General features: G+C 41.7%; 1 protein-coding gene across 4 annotated transcripts in view; it reads right to left on the bottom strand.

Moving 5' to 3' along the window:
- Positions 1 to 19,681, bottom strand: part of rgs12b (regulator of G protein signaling 12b) — a 59,794-nt gene that overhangs the window by 15,211 nt on the left and 24,902 nt on the right. For all 4 annotated transcript variants that reach the window (XM_088341238.1, XM_088341239.1, XM_088341240.1 and 1 more), the window contains exons 6-10: positions 6,885 to 6,906; positions 4,900 to 5,069; positions 3,248 to 3,340; positions 1,908 to 2,051; positions 530 to 712 (exon numbers count right to left, since the gene is read on the bottom strand). In XM_088341238.1, the coding sequence (XP_088197364.1) occupies positions 530 to 712; positions 1,908 to 2,051; positions 3,248 to 3,340; positions 4,900 to 5,069; positions 6,885 to 6,906 (612 nt within the window). The remainder of the gene's footprint in view (positions 1 to 529; positions 713 to 1,907; positions 2,052 to 3,247; positions 3,341 to 4,899; positions 5,070 to 6,884; positions 6,907 to 19,681) is intronic.

Genomic DNA, 19,681 nt, shown 5'->3' with positions numbered 1-19,681 from the left:
TGATTTGGGGATAATAGTCATGATAATAAACAATTTTGTTCAATTCTTTTCAATATTTTTTCCTGTTTTAAAAAAAAAAAAAAAATTAGTTTTTCAGGTTTTTTTAAGCGTTCTTTTCATTTTTTAGGAATAATTATTTTTCCCTTTTTTCTGAAATAATTGTTTTCAAATCTTCTCCTTTTTCATTTTATTTCTGGGTTATTTTTCAGATTTGTTTCAGACCATTTTTTATTTTGTAGGTATTTTTTTGAAAGAATACTTTTCCATTTTTTTTCTCTCCTGTTTTTGGAGGTTTGTTTTTGTCTTATTTCCGTTTGTTTTCCCCTTTGTTTTTCGATATTTTCAGGGGGTAATTGTTTTTCTGGTTTTCAGAATCATTTCTTCCCAGTTTTTTTTCTTTTACGTTTTTGGGAACGATCGTTTCCCTCGGTTTTTTGAATCGTTTTTCATGGTTTTTTTTTCCGTTTTTGTTCCCGTTTCTCGTAATCCATTTTTTTGGTTTGTTTTTGACAGCGGCGAAGCCACCCACCTTTTTGGGCGTGGAGAGATTGGATCCGTCGGAGCCGGTGGCGCTGCGCTTGGAGGTGGGGCTGCCGGGGAGGCGGCAGGGGTCCGGCAGGGCCCGGCCCTCCACCTCCGCCAGCATGCAGGCCTGGTAGAGCAGAGACTTCAGGAAGCGCGTGTAGCTGTCGAACTTCATCAGGTTGAAAATCTGAAAAAACGCACCTGCTTTAGTACACTACCTCTTTGTTTTTGGGGGGCTTTCTTACTTTTTACACCTGCCAGGGTCCCTACACCGAATTCAAGCACTTTCAAAGCCAATTCTACAATTTCTCCAGTACCGGAAAAAGAAGGAATCTAATGCGACTTGTGGATTTATCATAACCACAACGATACAAGGTGCCATTTTTAATCCTGCGTGTGTAGCACGCACCTTTCCCATAGAGGGTGAAGGATTTTATACAATTGACTCTAAAGGATTTCGTACGATCAAATACAAATGACATTTCATGCGAAAGATGTTCACTGGATGGGCTGTGGGGCAGGTCAATGCAACCTAGTGGAGGATGAGGATGGGGCGGCAGTAGCTCAGGAGGTAGAGCAATCGTTTTAGGATTAAGGGATCCCAGTTCGAATCCCGGCTTGTCCGTGTTACATGCCGAAGTGTCCTTGGGTAAGACACTGAACCCCCAATAAGCAGGTTAGCTTGCATGGCTGCACAGATCACGGCCGCTATTGGGAAATGTGAAGCACAATGTAAAGCGCTTTGGGAAGTCATTGACTTGAAAAGCGCTAGAGAAATGCAGATCATTTCATTTCATGACGTTTACAGAAACAGCGGGAACTGGGACGAAGGGCCGATATGATAATCAGCACTTCCCGACGCAAAAGGGGCCTTGGTGACGCGGGAACGCTCGGGGTCCAGACATCGAGGCGAGGAGGCGGAGCCCACGTGGGGATTCTCTGGCACGCCCATGGGAGGAGCCGGCGCGCCATTGTGCGGGGAGGAGTTGGCCAATGAGAAGAAGTTGCAGACACACATAGCAAATTGGAGAAGGGTGGGAAGTATTTTGATATGTTTGTTGGAATGTATAAATGATCCTGGAAACATCGGAGTGGGAGAGTGGTCTCCGGAGGGCACACTTACATCTGCTGTCGTGAATAAAAAAACGAGCATGATTGTTGGGTAAATGTAAATCGTGTTTGGTTAATAGAGTCAGCTAACTATTTCGAACATTTTGGTACATTTTTATAGTAAGAAATCCAACAGGGGCGATGCCATTTCATAGACCGATGCCATACAAACTCATGCCAGCTGCTGTCAATTGCGAGTGGCGTACGACAAGAATTTCCAGCACTTTTCATTCCTGAATGGTTCAAATTCCATAAGGATTTCAATGGCCGACCTGCATCTGCTGCTCCCGGAACATGTCGGGTTTGGGCGCGTTGAGGATGTCGTCGGCGAGCTGGGCCTGGCTGTCGATGTTGACGGGCGTGCTGGCTTTGCTGGACAGAAAACTGTTGTAGATTTCGCGGGCGCGCTGGGACAACTGGAGGACGGCCAAAGAGGAAAAGCCAAAGTCAAAAGGAGAACCGCCGCGATTTGAGTAAGGGCGACCATAAATGGATTCGAATCGACCACCGAAAGCGTCAACGACGAGCGACCTCGTCGAAGTCGTAAAGTTGTAGTACCGCTCTGGTCCAACAGGGGGCGACTCGAGACCGTGTCTATAAAAGTATGCATCGTCGCAAATTAAATCGGCATTGAACAGTCCAATAGCACAAAGTTACGAGGGAACAGAAAAAAATATGAATAAAAGAAAAATGATAATAAAGCCTCTTAAACATATTGTATATTATTTTCAGAGTGATTGTTGATCATATTCAAAGATTGAACCCAAAGAGTTTTAAAAGTTGACATTTTTGATATTTATGTCATATAAAAAATTGACGACACAGAAAAATGTCGTTTGGGTTTTTGCGTGATAAATCTAAATGGAATATGGAATTTGTGGGTGAATAGTAAAGGACTTTATACATTTGACTATAAAGGATTTTAGACGATTGACTCATAATGCAATGAAGATTTTCACTGAGTGGGCTTTAGTTCAATGTACCAGGTCAGGGCAGGCTGTTCCAAATGCATACGATTTTGTCTAGGGAATTTTGAGAACAGGACTCGTGGATGTTATTTTGGGAAGCCAGACATCAAGGCGCTGTGTTGTGAGAATGTTGGGCGCAAAACAACCGCTTGGCACGCCCATGGGAGGAGCCGGCGCACTATGCGGGGAGAAGATGGCCAATAAGAGAAAGCTAAAGGACTTCAGAAGAGGGCTTCCCACAGACTAGAAACGCTACTTCAGCCGTCTCCTGTTTTACACTTAGTTCCGATGTTGTGAATAAATCCGCCCCCGTGTGAAATGTCGGCTTTCCTGGTCATTTTTCTCTCAAGAAACGAGTGCGCATAAATTGTTGGGAGAATATAGGTCGTGTTTGGTTAATGGAGTCAGATCACTCATTCGAACAATTTGGTAAACGCTACATTTTGATATTTAAAACCCAACAATAGCATACATTTGTATGTATTTTGTTATTGTTTCATCATATTCTGTGGTTTTCTGCACTATTTTTCCATATATTTCAAGAGAGAGGAGGAAACGAAAAACGCCTTTTTAGAAATCGACGGAACGAATGGAAAGAATGACGGAGCGGCGATCGAAATGACGGACGGAAAGAGATCGGCTACCTGCTTTTTGTCGTTTTCCGGGACGCGGCTGAAGAACTCGCACGCCTGCCAGAACAAAATATTCTCCTCGCTGAATTCTTTTTTCAGGAATTCCTGCAAAAGACGTTTTCCCGTTAGATGGATTTCGAAAAATGTCTTTCCGTTTTACAGCCTACATTTTCTTGATGTTTTTTTTTTTACATTTTTCAGCTTCACTGTTTGCTTTCTATTTGTCTTCTTAGGTTTTTGCCACCTTAAAAATTGTCCTGAAATGTGAAAGTCTGCCTTTCTTATGAGACAGATAGATGTATAGATAGAGAGATGTCTAGATAGATAATTAGATGTCTAGATAGATGTCTAGATAGATAATTAGATGTCTAGATAGATAGATAGATGTCTAGATAGATGCCTAGATAGATAGATAGATGTCTAGATAGATGTCTAGATAGATGTCTAGATAGATGTCTAGATAGATAGATAGATAGATAGATAGATAGATAGATAGATAGATAGATAGATAGATAGATAGATAGATAGATAGATAGATAGATAGATAGATAGATAGATAGATAGATAGATAGATAGATAGATAGATAGATAGATAGATAGATAGATAGATAGATAGATAGATAGATGTCTAGATAAATAGATGGCTATATAGATAGAAGTCTAGATGTCTAGATATGTCTAAATAGATGTCTAGATAAATGGATGTCTAGATGTCTAGATAGATGTCTAAATAGATAGATGTCTAGATGTCTACATAGATAGATGTCTAGATAGATGTTTAGATAGATGTCTAGATAGATGTCTAGATGTCTAGGTAGACAGATGTCCATATAGATAGATGTCTAGATAGATGTCTAGGTAGATGTCTACTTAAATAGATAATTAGATGGCTAGATGTCTAGATAGATAGATGTCTATATAAATGGATGTCTAGATAGATGTCTAAATAGATAGATGTCTAGATGTCTAGGTAGATAGATGTCTATATAGATAGATGTCTAGATGTCTAGATAGATGTCTAGGTAGATGTCTACTTAAATAGATAACTAGATGGCTAGATGTCTAGATAGATAGATGTCTAGATATCGAGATGTCTAGATGTCTGGATAGATGTCTATATAGATGTCTAGATAGATGTCTAGTTAGATAGATGTCTAGATGTTTAGATGGATAGATGTCTAGATATCTAGACGTCTGGATAGATGTCTAGTTAGATAGATGTCTAGTTAGATAGATGTCTAGATAGATAAATGTCTGGATAGAGAGATGTCTAGACGTCTAGATAGAAGTCTAGTTAGATAGATGTCTAGATGTCTGGATAGATGTCTATATAGATGTCTAGAATGTCTAGTTAGATAGATGTCTAGATGTCTGGATAGATGTCTAGATAGATGTCTAGTTAGATAGATGTCTAAATAGATGTCTAGATAGATGGATTGAGAGATAGATGGATAGATACTTGATTCATCCCCGTAGGGAAATTCAAACTTCCAGCAGTATCCTTGTGTCGAAATATAAAATAATAAAATAAAAGATATAGAGTATTTCAATGGTGCTACGGAAAATACACACCGTCATAAAAATAGCGTCATATGCAAATGTGGGGGCGGGGTTTAATGACGCCGCGTTCAAGGGACACTGGGGAATCAAACGGGCGGTCTCACCGAGAAGTACCGGACCCCTACGGGATCCTGCAGGAGCCTCTCGAAGCAGACGGCCCAGCTGGCCACGCGACGCTCCAGGTGGCGCCGTAGACTCTGCACGCTAGGCAAGCTAGCGTTGCTGTTCAGGCTGTTGTCGCTGTTGCAGCTCTGCAGTTCCGCGCCGTTCAGCTCTGAAACGCACAAATTGACCCATGTCCTCAAACGTCTCGGGGGACTCGGACCGGCGCCCCCTGGGCCCATGCCTTCATATGAAAGTTAAAGCGACAGTGTGTATTTGGAAAGTAGGCTTAAACGTATTTGTTCAAAAGTGTGTATTTCTAATCAGTTGGCCCTTTTTGGCGTCTCCGAGTTTTCCTGTCTTTGTTTAAAAATGTTGGTTCTGTCCCAGGGGGAGAGTCAGAGGGAGTTTCCTCGCCTCTTTGTCTCAGTACTTTTCCACCCATGTCACTTCAATAAAACACAGCGCGGAGGGGAGGTTTTTCAGAAGGAGTTTTTGGCCAGAGTCGAAAGCTCCCTTCTCCAACTTCAGTTGTCTAGAAAACTCAAAAAGTATTTGCCTGAATTTCCTTCTACGATTAGCCAATATTTTTTCAGCTTAGTGGTCGATTTAGACCCAACGGTATTATTTGCCCGCTAAATGTCGTCTTATTCTGTCGTGCCACCTGAAATTAGTGCTAAAAGCACAACGGAAGAAGGGTTGAGTGATCAAAACACACCTTGCCACTTTTAATAAGAAGAGAGAATAAAAAAGAGAAGAAAATATTACTAAAAAGAAAAGAAAAAAGGACAAAACGAAAAAAAACAGAAGATGAAAAAAAAAGGAATCTTCAAGAAACATAAAAAGAGAAGAAAAGAGAAATATTAAAAAAATCTGAGTTTTTTTCCCTTTAATTCCTTTCTTTTCCGTCCTTTTTTCTTTCGTTTTCTCCATTTTACTTTTCGGCTTTCTTTTCCGCTCTTTTTCTTTTTCTTCCTGTTTTCTAGTACATTTTACAGCTTACTAGTACATTCATTTTTAGGATTTGGGAATATTTGCCAGGGCATGAAAGGGAAAGGGGGGATGGAGGTGAAGAAAAAGCTAAAGTATAAGGAGAAGATGAAGGTGAAGATGAAAAGGGAAGGGGAAGAAGAAGGTGAAGGATAAGGAGAAGACCAAGGGGGGATGAAAGGGGAAGACGAGAGGGAATGGGAAGATGAAGGGAAAGGGGAAGAAGAAGCTGAAGGATAAGGAGAAGACCAAGGGGAGGATAAAAGGGTAAGAATAGAGGGAATGGGATTATGGAGACGAAGGGGAAGGGGAAGAAGAAGATGAAGGATAAGGAGGAGACCAAGGGGAGGATGAAAGGGGAATATGAGAAGGAATGGGAAGATGAAGGGGAAGGGGAGGTTGGTGGCTGTTCAGTATGTAAAAACACCAAGGGGACAAGATGGCTTTGCTAGAAAAGGGGCCTAGGGGATCAGGGTAAGCTTTTAGGGGTTAGGGTGAAAAACCGATTGGATTTAGGCCCTTCCTCACCTGGACGGAGGCGATAAGATCCCGTATTATGCCAGCCGTAGCGAAGCCGAAGCGCTAGCCGGGCATCGGGGTCCATCCCGAAGCTAACGGGGCTCCGAAACGGGCAAACTCCGCCGCCCCATCGTCAGAAAGAAAGAAGCGATCGCCCGATCGGCAGGTAAGCGATACGGGCCGGTGTCAATAATTCAACGGCGAGGGAGGAGCCAACGGCAAAGGACTTAAGTATTTATTAGCTACCATGGAAAATACAAGGAGACAATGGCCTTCCTGCGTAGATTATCACTTCATCGAAATTGTCACGTTAGCAAACGTCTCTGAATTGATTTTGTCCTTTTTGTCATTGATATCGGTATTTCCTGCATCGTGTTCTGTTAGAAAGCAGCGGGGACGGGTTAGGGAGGGTGTCTGCGTTGGGTTCGTGATCGAGGGCCAAACCGGTAAACAGGACTTGACTTGGAGCTGTACTCACCTCCGTCGGAGACTGCGGCAGACTGCAAAGAAACACAGAAGGACCAGGATTAGAATGACGGAAATCAAGAGAAATGAGGACAACAATGCCCGTGACACGCATTGCTAACGCTAAAGGAATGGAATGCTAACAGAGTGGAGCCTCACCTAGCCCCCTTAGTCCTAAACCAAACCCTAAATCCTAACCCATTATCTCTATAACCCAAAACCCTCACCCTTGACTTCTAAACCCAAACCCTTACTCTTGTAAACTAAAACCCTAACCACTTACTACCAAGACAAACTCTTACCCAAACCTTCCCCTTACGTCTGACTCTACCCCTTTTACGCCTCATCTAAACCACTTACTACTAATCCCTTAATCCCAATCTCTTACTCTTAGTCTCTCACTCCTAAAGTAAACCCTAACCCCTCACTTTAAACCTAAAACGCTCCTAACCCCTATTTCCTAAACTCTAACCCAATCCCTTACTCCTAATCTCTCACTCCTAAACTAAACCCCAACCCCTCACTTCAAACCCAAAACCCTCCAAACCCCTTCTTCCTAAACGCTACCCCATCCCTTACTCCTAATCTCTCACTCCTAAACTAAACCCTTACCCCTCACTTTAAACCCAGAACCCTCCTAAACCCTTCTTCCTAAACACCAACCCAATTTCTTAATCCTAATCTCTCACTCCTAAAATAAACCCTAACCCCTCACTTTAAACCCAAAACACTCCTAACCGCTAACCCAATCCCTTACTCCAAATCTCTCACTCCTAAACTGAACCCTAACCCCTTACTTTAAACCCCAAACCCTCCTAACCCTTTCTTCCTAAACGCTAACCCAATCCCTTAATCCTAATCTCTCACCCCTTAGTTTACGCTATCCTTTCAAAGGACAAAGTTGATCTCTAGAACCCAAATCCTTTCCGCCTGACCCAAACCCTGACCTCCTAAGAAGACCCGAACAGCCCTTGAACCGGTTCTAAAATGAGCTCACCGGTGTCATTGTGATTTTCTAGGAAACGGGTTTTCTAACCGGCGCGACGAATCATCGCCGCGTTGGAGTAAAGTCGCACAAACAGCAACTTTTCCGTGAGTCACGTCGGTCAAATCGGCAAAGACTTTCGCTCGGGCGGAAACGATCACGGGGTGGAAACAGAAAGTCACAAGACCACGCTCTGGCGCATTTAGGGCGGGGCTAATTTCTCGGTCGGCCTTCGATTGGACGGGATTCCTGTCGCTAACAGGAAAAGGCACAGCCCCCTAACTGTCGCGTGTTACAATAACCTCCTGTGACCCATTGAAGAAGAAACGGCCTCCTGTCGTAGCAGCTGTCGCAAAAACAGCGATACTGTTGTTCTTTTTTTCCCTTTTCCGGGCTAAAAATGGCTCACTAGGTACTCTAGTCAGTGATAAGGGCAAGGAAATGTGGGAAACTGTGACAATCGAAAAGGATTGCGAAATAGAAGAATAGAATAGAATGAAAGAATAGAAGAATAGGTTGCTGGAATGTCAGTTAAAAAAAATCCTATTTTGAGCTCTTAGCGCAACGTTTAGCTTTATTCACTATGTCATTCAATAATGATCCATATTTAAAGGTTTAGGTGTCAAACATGCCGCCTGCCGTCCATGTCAGGCCTGCCAGAGAAGCACAAGAGAAAAACAATGAGCTACACTTTGAAACTGGGCCACTTGATGTAGCCAAATCCAGGCACCTGCGCAAAAAAAACTAGAGCTGTATTTTTCTCCATCTCTTCCTCCCTCCAGATTCGATCCAAACTCCCGGGAGTGTTTGCAAAAATTCAAGCACTTTCAAGGACCATTTTTCAAGGTTTGCGCTACCTACCAAGTAAGAAACTCAATGCCGATCAAAAGGTTTTTTGTTGACTTTCATGACTAAAATAAAAAAGGGGCTATCTTGCTGCTAGCATATACTTTGTGCTATTTTGAGCTGTTCCTAACCCTAACCCTGTTTAATTTCTATTTGATTGTTTTGCATTTTAAAATATTTTGTGTTGTTGTTCCGCGTGTAAAAAAACGCAAATCCTAAGAAATGACTAATTACTAAAAAAAATTGGTGCATTGCATTTTATTATTATTGATATTATATCATTAAAAAAACAAGAATCTGAGGAGCCGTTTGGGAGCCGAAAGAGACGGCATTCTAAATAGAGCGGTCAGCTTGGGTGCGACAGGACGACGCCGTCATGAAAAGCCAACGAAGGAGGCGTGTCAGCGTCATTTTCATGCACTAAAACAAAAAATCTTCTTTTATTGCTTTGTCGATTGAGTCAGACTGACAAGAAATATGGCAACAGCAACAATTTCAAGCCTTTTCAAGCACTAAAAAAAACACTTCTTTTATTGCTTGGTCTATCGAGTTAGACTGACAAGAAATATGGCAACGGCAACAATTTCAAGCATTTTCAAGCACTAAAAAAAACGCTTCTTTTATAGCTTGGTGTATTGAGTCAGACTGACAAGAAATATGACAAAGGCAACAATTTCAAGCATTTTCACGCACTAAAACAAAAAATCTTCTTTTATAGCTTGGTCTATCGAGTCACACTGACAAGAAATATGGCAACGGCAACAATTTCAAGCATTTTCAAGCACAAAAAAAACTTTTATAGCTTGGTCTATCGAGTCAGACTGACAAGAAATATGGCAACGGCAACAATTTCAAGCATTTTCAAGCACTAAAAAAAACGCTTCTTTTATAGCTTGGTGTATTGAGTCAGACTGACAAGAAATATGACAACGGCAACAATTTCAAGCAATTTCAAGCACTAAAAAAACTCTTCTTTTATAGCTTGGTGTATTGAGTCAGACTGACAAGAAATATGACAAAGGCAACAATTTCAAGCATTTTCACGCACTAAAACAAAAAATATTCTTTTATAGCTTGGTCTATCGAGTCAGACTGCCAAGAAATATGGCAACGGCAACAATTTCAAGCATTTTCAAGCACAAAAAAATTTTTTTTATAGCTTTGTCTATCGAGTCAGACTGCCAAGAAACATGGCAACGGCAACAATTTCAAGCATTTTCAAGCACTAAAAAAATCTCTTCTTTTATAGCTGGGTCTATCGAGTCAGACTGACAAGAAATATGGCAACGGCAACAATTTCAAGCATTTTCAAGCACTAAAAAAAACGCTTCTTTTATAGCTTGGTGTATTGAGTCAGACTGACAAGAAATATGACAACGGCAACAATTTCAAGCAGTTTCAAGCACTAAAAAAACTCTTCTTTTATAGCTTGGTCTATCGAGTCAGACTGACAAGAAATATGACAAAGGCAACAATTTCAAGCATTTTCACGCACTAAAACAAAAAATCTTCTTTTATAGCTTGGTCTATCGAGTCACACTGACAAGAAATATGGCAACGGCAACAATTTCAAGCATTTTCAAGCACAAAAAAAACTTTTTTATAGCTTGGTCTATCGAGTCAGACTGACAAGAAATATGTCAACGGCAACAATTTCAAGCATTTTCAAGCACTAAAAAAAACTTTTCTTTTATAGCTTGGTCTATTGAGTCAGACTGACAAGAAATATGGCAACGGCAACAATTTCAAGCATTTTCAAGCACTTCCCCCCCAAATTCAAGTATTTTCCTGACCTTGTAAACGCAACAATAAAACACAAACATTTTAAGGATTTCAAGCACCCATAAGATAAAAAGAGCGGCCCACTACCCACGGATTGGAAGTTCCAGACCCGCTTAAAGGAGAGCCGCTTCCTCAAACTCATGGCGCCGACCGACTTCCATCCGAAGCCCCCCAAAACCCCGAAAACAAGGAAGTGGCCTTCTCCGGCGACACCGACGCCCTCTTAAGGGGGCGGGGCCTGAGCCCCCCCTCCGCCAATCGCGTCGCTCTCACCTCCAGGAATTCCTTCCCCAGAGTTGTGCGAGAAGCACATGAGCCGCACAAAGGTGTCACCCTCGCTCCAACAAAGAGCGCAATTCAATACGGCCGAGAGGTCTCACTCTCCCAATTTCCTGTTGGCGGAGTGGGGGGGGGTGTTTTCCCTGCAAATGGAAGTGACTCCATTTGGGGGCCCCATGCCAGGGAAAACATTTCACGAGTACATTCAAGAGAAAGAAAAAAAGAGAGAAAGAGAGGAAGGGGGGAAATCGAAAAAGAAAGCAAGAGAAAGAAAGACCAAAAGACAGAAAGAGAACGTGCAAGAGAAAGAGAAAGCCTGTATGAGAGAGACACACAAGGGAGACGAGAGAGAGAGAGAGAGAGAGACAGAGAAAAACAAACGGATAAAGGTGGAAAGAAAGAAAGAGAGAAAGAGAGGAAGGGGGAAATCTAAAAAGAAAGCGAGAAAAACAAAAATCAAAAGACAGAAAGAGAACAGGCAAGAGAAAGAGAAAGAGGGAGCGCCGGTATGAGAGAGAGACACAAGGGAGACGAGAGAGAGAAAAAGAGACGGATACAGGTGGAAAGAACGAAAGAGAAAGAGAGAGGAAAGGGGGAAATCTTAAAAGAAAGCAAGGGAAACAAGAGTGAGAGAGACAGCGAAAAGAGACGGATACAGGTGGAAAGAAAGAAAGAGAAAGAGAGAGGAAGGGGGGAATCTAAAAAGAAAGCAAGAGAAACAAAGATCGAAAGACGGAAAGAGAACATGCAAGAGAAAGAGAAAGAGAGAGAGCAGGTATGAGAGAGAGAAGCAAGGGAGACAAGAGAGAGACAGAGAAAAACAGATGGATACAGGTGGAAAGAAAGAAAGAGAAAGAGAGAGAGAGGAAGGGGGAATCTAAAAAGAAAGCAAGAGAAACAAAGATCAAAAGACAGAAAGAGAATGTGCAAGAGAAAGAGAGAGCCGGTATGAGAGAGAGAAACAAGGGGGACAAGAGACAGAGAGAGACAGAGAAAAACAGATGGATACATGTGGAAAAAAAGAAAGAGAAAGAGAGAGGAAGGGGGAAAATCTAAAAAGAAAGCAAGAGAATTAAAGATAAAAAGACAGAAAGAGATTGTGCAAGAGAAAGAGAGAGAGCTGGTATGAGAGAGAAAAACAGGGGAGACAAGAGAGAGAGAGAGAGAGAGAGATAGCAAGGCAGAGAAAAACAGATGGATACAGGTGGAAAGAAAGAAAGAGAAAGAGAGAGGAAAGGGGGAAATCTAAAAAGAAAGCAAGAGAAACAAAGATCAAAAGAAAGAAAGAGAACGTGCGAGAGAAAGAGAAAGAGATAGAGCAGGTATGAGAGAGAGAAACAAGAATGAGAGAGACAGAATAAAAGAGAGACAGAAGGAAAGAGAAAGAGGGGGATAGAGAAAGAAATACTGCGGCTTGTTTATTTTCTTGGCGTCGTCTTGCGGGCCGGATAAAAACCCTCCCCGGGCCCGATCCGGCCCGCGGACCACATGATTGACACCTGTGTTCTACATGGTGTCCCTCTGTGACATGGGCTACACTAATTTCCTGCCACAAGGGGGCGCACTTAATGGGTCCGACAAACCTTCTGCAGAGGAAAGAGAAGCAAAAGGGACCAGAAACGGGCAGTTTTGTGAAACAGATTTTTCACCGAAACCAACAACGCAGCCCAGAAAATCATGGGCTGCCTTTTGCCCAGTCATACACCTAGCCTGTTGGTAGCCAATGTACAAAAATAACATTAGAGAGAGGAGAAAGAGAATTTTCTCATTGGAAACATTCTGTTTTAAGAAGGTCATTTTTACATAGAGTGCTTACTGTAACTGCAAGTGTCCAGCAGGGGGTACTCATGTACTCTTAATCATCAAGACACAACATTGTGGAGACTGGGGGTCGGCAACCTGCGGTGCTCGAGCTTTTTACATTCCCATCCAAAATGCCTAGTTTGATATAAAATGCCGTCGCGAGTCGTATTTGTCAGCATAATTTTCTCGCTCTTATTTTGAAAATCTCTTGCCGCAGAGCACTTGCTTTTGGACCCGACCTTGCGTGAAATTTAAAGAAACGTGAATATACTGTTTGTCACAGTTGCCATAGCGGCCAATTGGCTCCGCCTGTGTGGCACCAGCTGCAGCTTGTTGATAGATTGGCTCCCTGTCAGTATTTAAACTCTGTCCTGTCAGTCCCCTTTTGTCGGTCCATCTGCGAATCTCTGTTTTTACACAACAAGCCCTTTTTCGCCTGTCCTGTTTTTTTTGCTCCTGTTTGTCTCATGTTACGATTTGTTTTGATCTCGACCACGTCTACTCTCTTCTCCTGGCTTTCGACTCGTTTCCGACCCCCGATCACGTTTTTGGTCTTCTATCCCGGCCACTGACCCGTTTTTTCTGTTCCCGACACCGCCATCGCTCGCCACGGAAGTGCCATGTTCAGAGTGACCTGCTCCCCGCCATCACCGGATCGTATGTGCAATCCTTTTTCCTTCTTCCCATTAAAACTGTGAGAAACGTTACGCGAGTGGGTTCTGTTTCCGTTCTGGTCTTGACACTGTGGGCTTTGATGATTTTTAATGACAGATGGACAAAAAGTGGCACCTACAGAACGTTTTATGAATCTTGTGTTCTTTATTTTGCCTTTTAACAAATCGGTTATACATTCCGGATTTAGAAACAATCTCCTCAAATATTGCGAGCTTTTTATTCTTTGAATATTCCGGATTAGGGTTTCAAGTTTCCCAGTCCACTTTCTTTACAAGAGATTCAAATTTTAATCCGTCGGAGTGGAGATTCGGTCATCGGAGTACGACTCTCAGTGCGATAATGTCTCTGCTACGGTATCGCAAGCCAGCAATGTCTTCTAGACTGGGTAGAGAGCAACTGATAAGCTTTTGGGCTGTGTTGATGAAGTCAAGTGAAATCATGTTTATTTGTCTATTTATAGTTATTTGTATTTGTTTTCTTCCCTAAACGAGCGCACAAAACCTTCTTTTTTTTGTCGCCGAATGAAACTGCATAAAAATATGTTATTTCACAAAACTGGGAAGAAAATACCGCAAAAATGATTTTGTTTTGTTCTTATTTGTTATTGCAACATCCATTGCAGTGTGGTCATCCTTCTCAAGGGTTCTTCATTTTCCTCATGTTGAGGTTTTTGTGTTTTTCCTTGCCCTCATGTCGGTTCTAGATCAGGGGATGCTGTCATAATAGTCTGTAGTGTGTGCAGCCCTTTGAGACTATTCCTTCTCAAGGTTTCTTCATTTTTCTCATGTTTAGGTTTTTGAGTTTTTCCTTGCCCTTATGTTGGTTTTAGGTCAGGGGATGCTGTCATAATAGTCTGTAGTTTCTGTAGTCTGTGCAGCCCTTTGAGACTCTTTGTGATTAAGGCCAAACAGATAAACATGACTTGACTTGAGGTTTTTGAGTTTTTCCTTGCCCTCGTGTAGGTTTTAGATCAGGGGATGGTGTCATAATAGTCTATAGTTTGCAATCATCTGTGGTCTGTGCAGCCCCTTGAGACTCTCCCTTCTCAATGTTTCTTCATTCTTATGTCGAGGTTTTTGAGTTTTTCCTTGCCCTCATGTTGGTTTTAGATCAGGGGATGCTGTCATAATAGCCTGTAGTCTGTAATAGACTGCGGTCTGTGCAGCTCTTCGATACTTTTGTGATTAAGGGCCAAACAAATAAACTTGGCTGATTTAACTTGAGGTTTTTGAGTTTTCCCTTGCTTTCATGTAGGTTTTAGATCAGGGGATGGTGTCATAATAGTCTATAGTTTGCAATAATCTGTGGTCTGTGCAGCTTTTCGATACTCTTTGTGATTAAGGGCCAAACAAATAAACAGGACTTGACTTAACTGCTGCTAAATGTTATTATATCATCTTTGCACTATACTTCATTGCAATATTATTATTATTATGAGTTCAGCCATTTTTTTCTAAGCATTATGTTGTCATTCTTGATTGTTGGCTTTAATTGACACGTTTGACCCCGGAGTGCCGTGTCTAATCTCGTTGCGTACGTTGTTCCACAACGTTGACAATGAGAACAATTCTAATTCTAATCTTGGGTATCTTAAAATTATTTGCTCATTTCTTTTATTTTTGTTTTTTGGTTTCATCCTAATTGTCACTCCATCTCAACACTATACCGAAAAAAGTCAACAGTTCCCTCTGCCGGTAGACACGGAGTACTGCACCAAGTAGATAGGACGTTTGGTGGAATATTTTGGGGTCTTTTTTTTATTCCAAAATATTTTTCCAGCAGCGTTAAGCGAGCTAGCTCACCTTGAGAAACTGTTGTGTCAGCTATTAACTCTAGCTTAGCGCCATAAAACAGATCTGGAGTCGACATATTTACATCTAAGTGCATTCAAGAGGAAGTCAACCCAAAAATGATCTTGACCAAAAGAGGCTTCCTACATCTTAAGAGAGGGGTGTCCAACTCATTTGAACTAGGGGGCCACACGATAGAACAAACATTCTGTCGGGGGCCGGACTAGTAGATGAAAGAGAAAGAAAAAGAGAGATGAAGAAATAAGAGAAAGAGGGAGGGAAAAGAAGAGAGGGCGGGACAAAGAAAGAAAGAGAGGGAGAGAGCGTAAGAAACAAAAGATAAAAAGTCGTGAGAGAGGGGGAAAAGAAAGGGAGAAGAAGAAAGAAATCCAAAGAGGAATAGAAAGACAGAAGGAGAGAAAAGAGAAAAGAGAGCGCAAAGGGTATAAAGAGAGAAAGAGAAAAAATGAAGTTATAGCAAAAGAAGTTAAAAAGACATAGAGAAAGAGACAAAGAGCAACAAAGGAAGAGAAAAAGAGACACACGGAGAGTGAAAGAGACAGAGTGGGAGAAAATGGGTGGAAAGGAAAGAGAGAGAGAGAGAGGGAGAGAGAGGAATAGATCGTCTTTCCTTCTGTTTTAGTTCAGTCAATCACCTTTAGTCAGTCTGTCAACGAACCTCTGCAAGACGTGGGTTTTGACTCTGACCAGTTTTCTGTTGGTATTTCCTGTCCGGTATTGTTCCCGTCTAGGTTGTCCTGTTTCATTTCGATATCCTGTTTTGATATCATCCTGTCTGTCCTGTCCTGTCCGGTATCGACCCCATATGTCCGATATCTGCTCAGGCAATTGGTATCGATCTCGTCGGCCTCTGGCTTCCTATCATTCCACGCCAGACTGCTGCATAACGTGCCTGACTCCCCATTTCCCATAAAATAAAAGGCTTGTGTGAGAAACGTCACGCGATTGGGTCCTGACCCTGTTCTGATTCTATGACGAAAAGAATACAATTAACTCCAAAAAAAATGATGAAATAAATGAATAAAATCATGGCAAAATACACAAGAACAAAAAAACAGCACATTGCAAAGAAAAGAAGAAAAACCCTACAACAATAAAATAAATAATAAGAAAAAAAATACAGAAATATTTGAATGAAATGCATTGATGCCATGTATTGAGGGATATCAGCTAATTGATTGATTTTTGGAGCTATTTCATCATTTACTTCTCCATACGAACGAGTGATTCAGATCGCAGTACTCCCTCTCCAATCTGAGAACTTCCTGCACGGAAACGTAAGCGATGCGGTTTTTGCACGGAACAGGTCCGTTCCAAAAGCGGCACACCATGGCAAACGGGTAAAACGAGGCCCCTGGAGTGCCTGAATTTGCCCTTCGCTTTTTTTCTCCCGGGGGGGGAAAAAAATCACGAGGAGCGCAGGCGATGTCGCTCGTCCCATTGTTCCTTTGCGGTCGGCCATGAATGAGCCGATTTATGTCTCGAGGACTCCGTTGCGGAGAGAAAATGGCAAAGGACAAAATAGATTTGCGAGCGCAATTCTGCACCATTTTGGACAGGACGTAACTGAGAGGGATGGTGTCGTTGGCGAACGAAACGGCTCTACCGGCCGGCTCTTCTTAGTCGAGCACCGGGAGTCGGCTCCCCTCCCCGCTACTCTCTTTTTCTGCTCAAAGAGCCGTCACGTTCAAAACCAACACGTCACTGTACCGTTTTTTTTTCCTGTACCGTGAGCAACGTACGGCCCGCGGGCCACATGCAGCCCCTCGAGCTTTTTCATCCGGCCTGCCAAACCAAAAAGCTCCAAGTATAATCGCAATATTTACAAGTAAGTAAAGTACTACTAGTAAAATAAGGTTTTCCACCACCTTTGTCCCCATTGTCCCTTTGTGTTTCTACAACAGAAATATTGCAAAGATACTACAAATGACTACCACATTTTACATCAAATTTAGTGCTTAAAAACAGGGACCTCATGTACTATTTTTGCATTCATTCTGAAAAAAAATACTACAGAAATATTCCTCAAAAAACTACTATAGTAATACGAAAATACTACAAAAATATTGCAACAGAACTATTACAAAAATACAACTACAGTACTATTAAAATAATACTTGAGAAATCATAAAAAATACTACTATTGAAATACTACATAAATGTATAGAAATACCACAAAAAAAATACAGAAAATACTAATACAACTATGTATATAATTCAATAATACTTCTACATAAATACAAAAAATACCACTACAGTAATACTATGTTGCAAAAATACTACTACAGAAATATTATGTCCAAAATATTATCACAAAAAAACGAAAGTACGACTGCAAAAATATTACAAAAATCCTAAAGTAATACGACAACAGTAATACTACAAAATCAAATATAAAATCGAGTACCTAAAACAGGTACCTGGTATATTATTTTGCTCTATTTGTGAGTGTTTCAAAACAAATTCATCTATTTCAAAACAAATATAAAGAAATAGGACATGTAGATATCTGCAGGTATTTGTCTCCAGGTTCGGCCCCGGACAAGTCTTTTAACTCAATGCGGCCCCTGACTCCAAATACTCTTGATATAAAGCCTCTGGTGGGCCGCCGGGGTCTCGTGAGTCCTGCCAGAGTCTCAAAAACTTGTATTATTAGGAAATATGATCATATATAAATGATGGCAGAGGCACTTCCTCAAAAGGACATTTTTAGATGTAGTTTGCGCACCACCTTTCTTCACACCCTGTGTCCTGGCCACGCTCCAAATTTAGACCTGGTTTGTGACTGTCAGGCACACTTTTAGACGCTTTCCTGCCTGCCAGGTAAAAGACGGGGCCGAATCGAGTCGCCAAACAAACTAGAAGCTAACGACCGAGGCTAACAGGAAGCGCAGCGTTTTTTTTCGTTTACATACTAAAGAGCCACATGCAACTCGAGAACCGCAGATTGCAAACCCCTGTTAAAGCGACAAAACTCATCCGGAGAGCCGTCGGGGAGCCGACTCTTTTTCGTGAGCCGAGCGAAAAGAGACGGCTCTATAAAAAGAGAGGGAATTCCCATCCCAAATTGTGGAGATTGTATCCTACGTTGTTGGGGGGATTACAAATTTATTTCGTGAATAATATCACGATACTATATTATTATTATTATTGGTGATTTACTGATTGAAGAAAAACAAACAAATCTTAAGCTGACTCTTTTGAGTGAGCAGAGCCAAATGAGCCGCTTTCTTAAAAGAGCTAATTTTGGACCTTTCATAATGCGTTTAAAAAAATAATAATTTTTAATTATTATCACATTATTATTGGTTATATACAGATCCAAGCTAAAAAAACAAATGGTAAATGGTCTGCATTTCTATAGCGTTTTTCAAGTCAATGAAGAGCTCCCAAAGCGCTTTACAATCTGCTTCACACGTGAAGAGACGTCTAGGAGCCAACTCTTTTAAGTGATTCGAGCCAAAAGAACCGGTTCCCTAAAAAGAGCCTGAATTCGCATCACCATTGGTGGATATTTTATAATACTGTATACTTTTATAATGAATAATTCATTTTGTGCAAAGAATGCTTTATTATTACGGGGAATACACCGATTAAAGCAATTTAAGAAACCTAAAGAGCCGTTCGGGAGCCAACTCTTTTACGTGAGCTGAGCCACAAATTGTGGAGAAATTGTGGGATTTTATACTCTATTTTTTTTTAATGATGGTTTGATTTTAATTCATTTTGTGAACAATCTATTACATGAGAACGAGTAATAATCTGAACAGAGCAACAAAAGAAATCTGAAGAGCCGTTCGGGAGCGGGCACTTTTTAGTGATTCGAGCCTAAAAAGCCAGTTCTCTCAACAGAGCCTGTAATACTGTGTAATACAGTATATTTTCTTTCATTTTGAGCATAAAGTGACATTATTATTGGTCATTTAGCGCTCGACACGACCAAAAGAATCCGAAGAGTCGTTTAGAGCGACTCTTTTTCCCGAACCGGGCCTAAAAAGCCGGTTCTCTCAACAAAGCCTGTAATACTGCGTAATACAGTATATTTTCTTTCATTTTGAGCATAAAGTGACATTATTATTGGTCATTTAGCGCACGACACGACCAAAAGAATCCGAAGAGTCGTTTAGAGCGACTCTTTTTCCCGAACCGGGCCTAAAAAGCCGGTTCTCTCAACAAAGCCTGTAATACTGCGTAATACAGTATATTTTCTTTCATTTTGAGCATAAAGTGACAAAAAAATTGGTCATTTAGCGCTCGACACGACCAAACGAATCCAAAGAGTCGTTTAGGACCAACTCTTTTTCCCGAAGCCGAAAGAGCCGGGTCTCTTAAAGCATCCCGAATCGCCCTCCTCCCAAGCCATTCAGCGAGCGTGCCCTCTCACGTCGATGGCGCGCCGCCAGCAATCAACAGGTTGGGCTCGGAAACGAGGCGCCGTGATTGGCTGGCCCGCCGGTCACGTGACCCCTCCCATTCCACAGCTGGGCAGCGCAGGTAAACTTTCCAGACGTCGATAAGAAAAACCGACCTGAAAGTGTCACTTTATGTTGCAAAAATAAACACGCCGCACTGTCCCTTTAAGAAGCCGAGGCGCGACTCACCGGTCGCGAAGCCGCCTCGTCGCCTCCG

The sequence above is a fragment of the Urocampus carinirostris genome, chromosome 8 (genome assembly GCF_059441175.1).
Source record: "Urocampus carinirostris isolate Australia breed hairy pipefish chromosome 8, RoL_Ucar_1.0, whole genome shotgun sequence".
Classification (NCBI taxonomy): Eukaryota; Metazoa; Chordata; class Actinopteri; order Syngnathiformes; family Syngnathidae; genus Urocampus; species Urocampus carinirostris.
The sequence above is the reverse complement of the archived record's forward strand: the minus strand, read 5'-3'. Positions and strand labels throughout refer to the sequence as shown.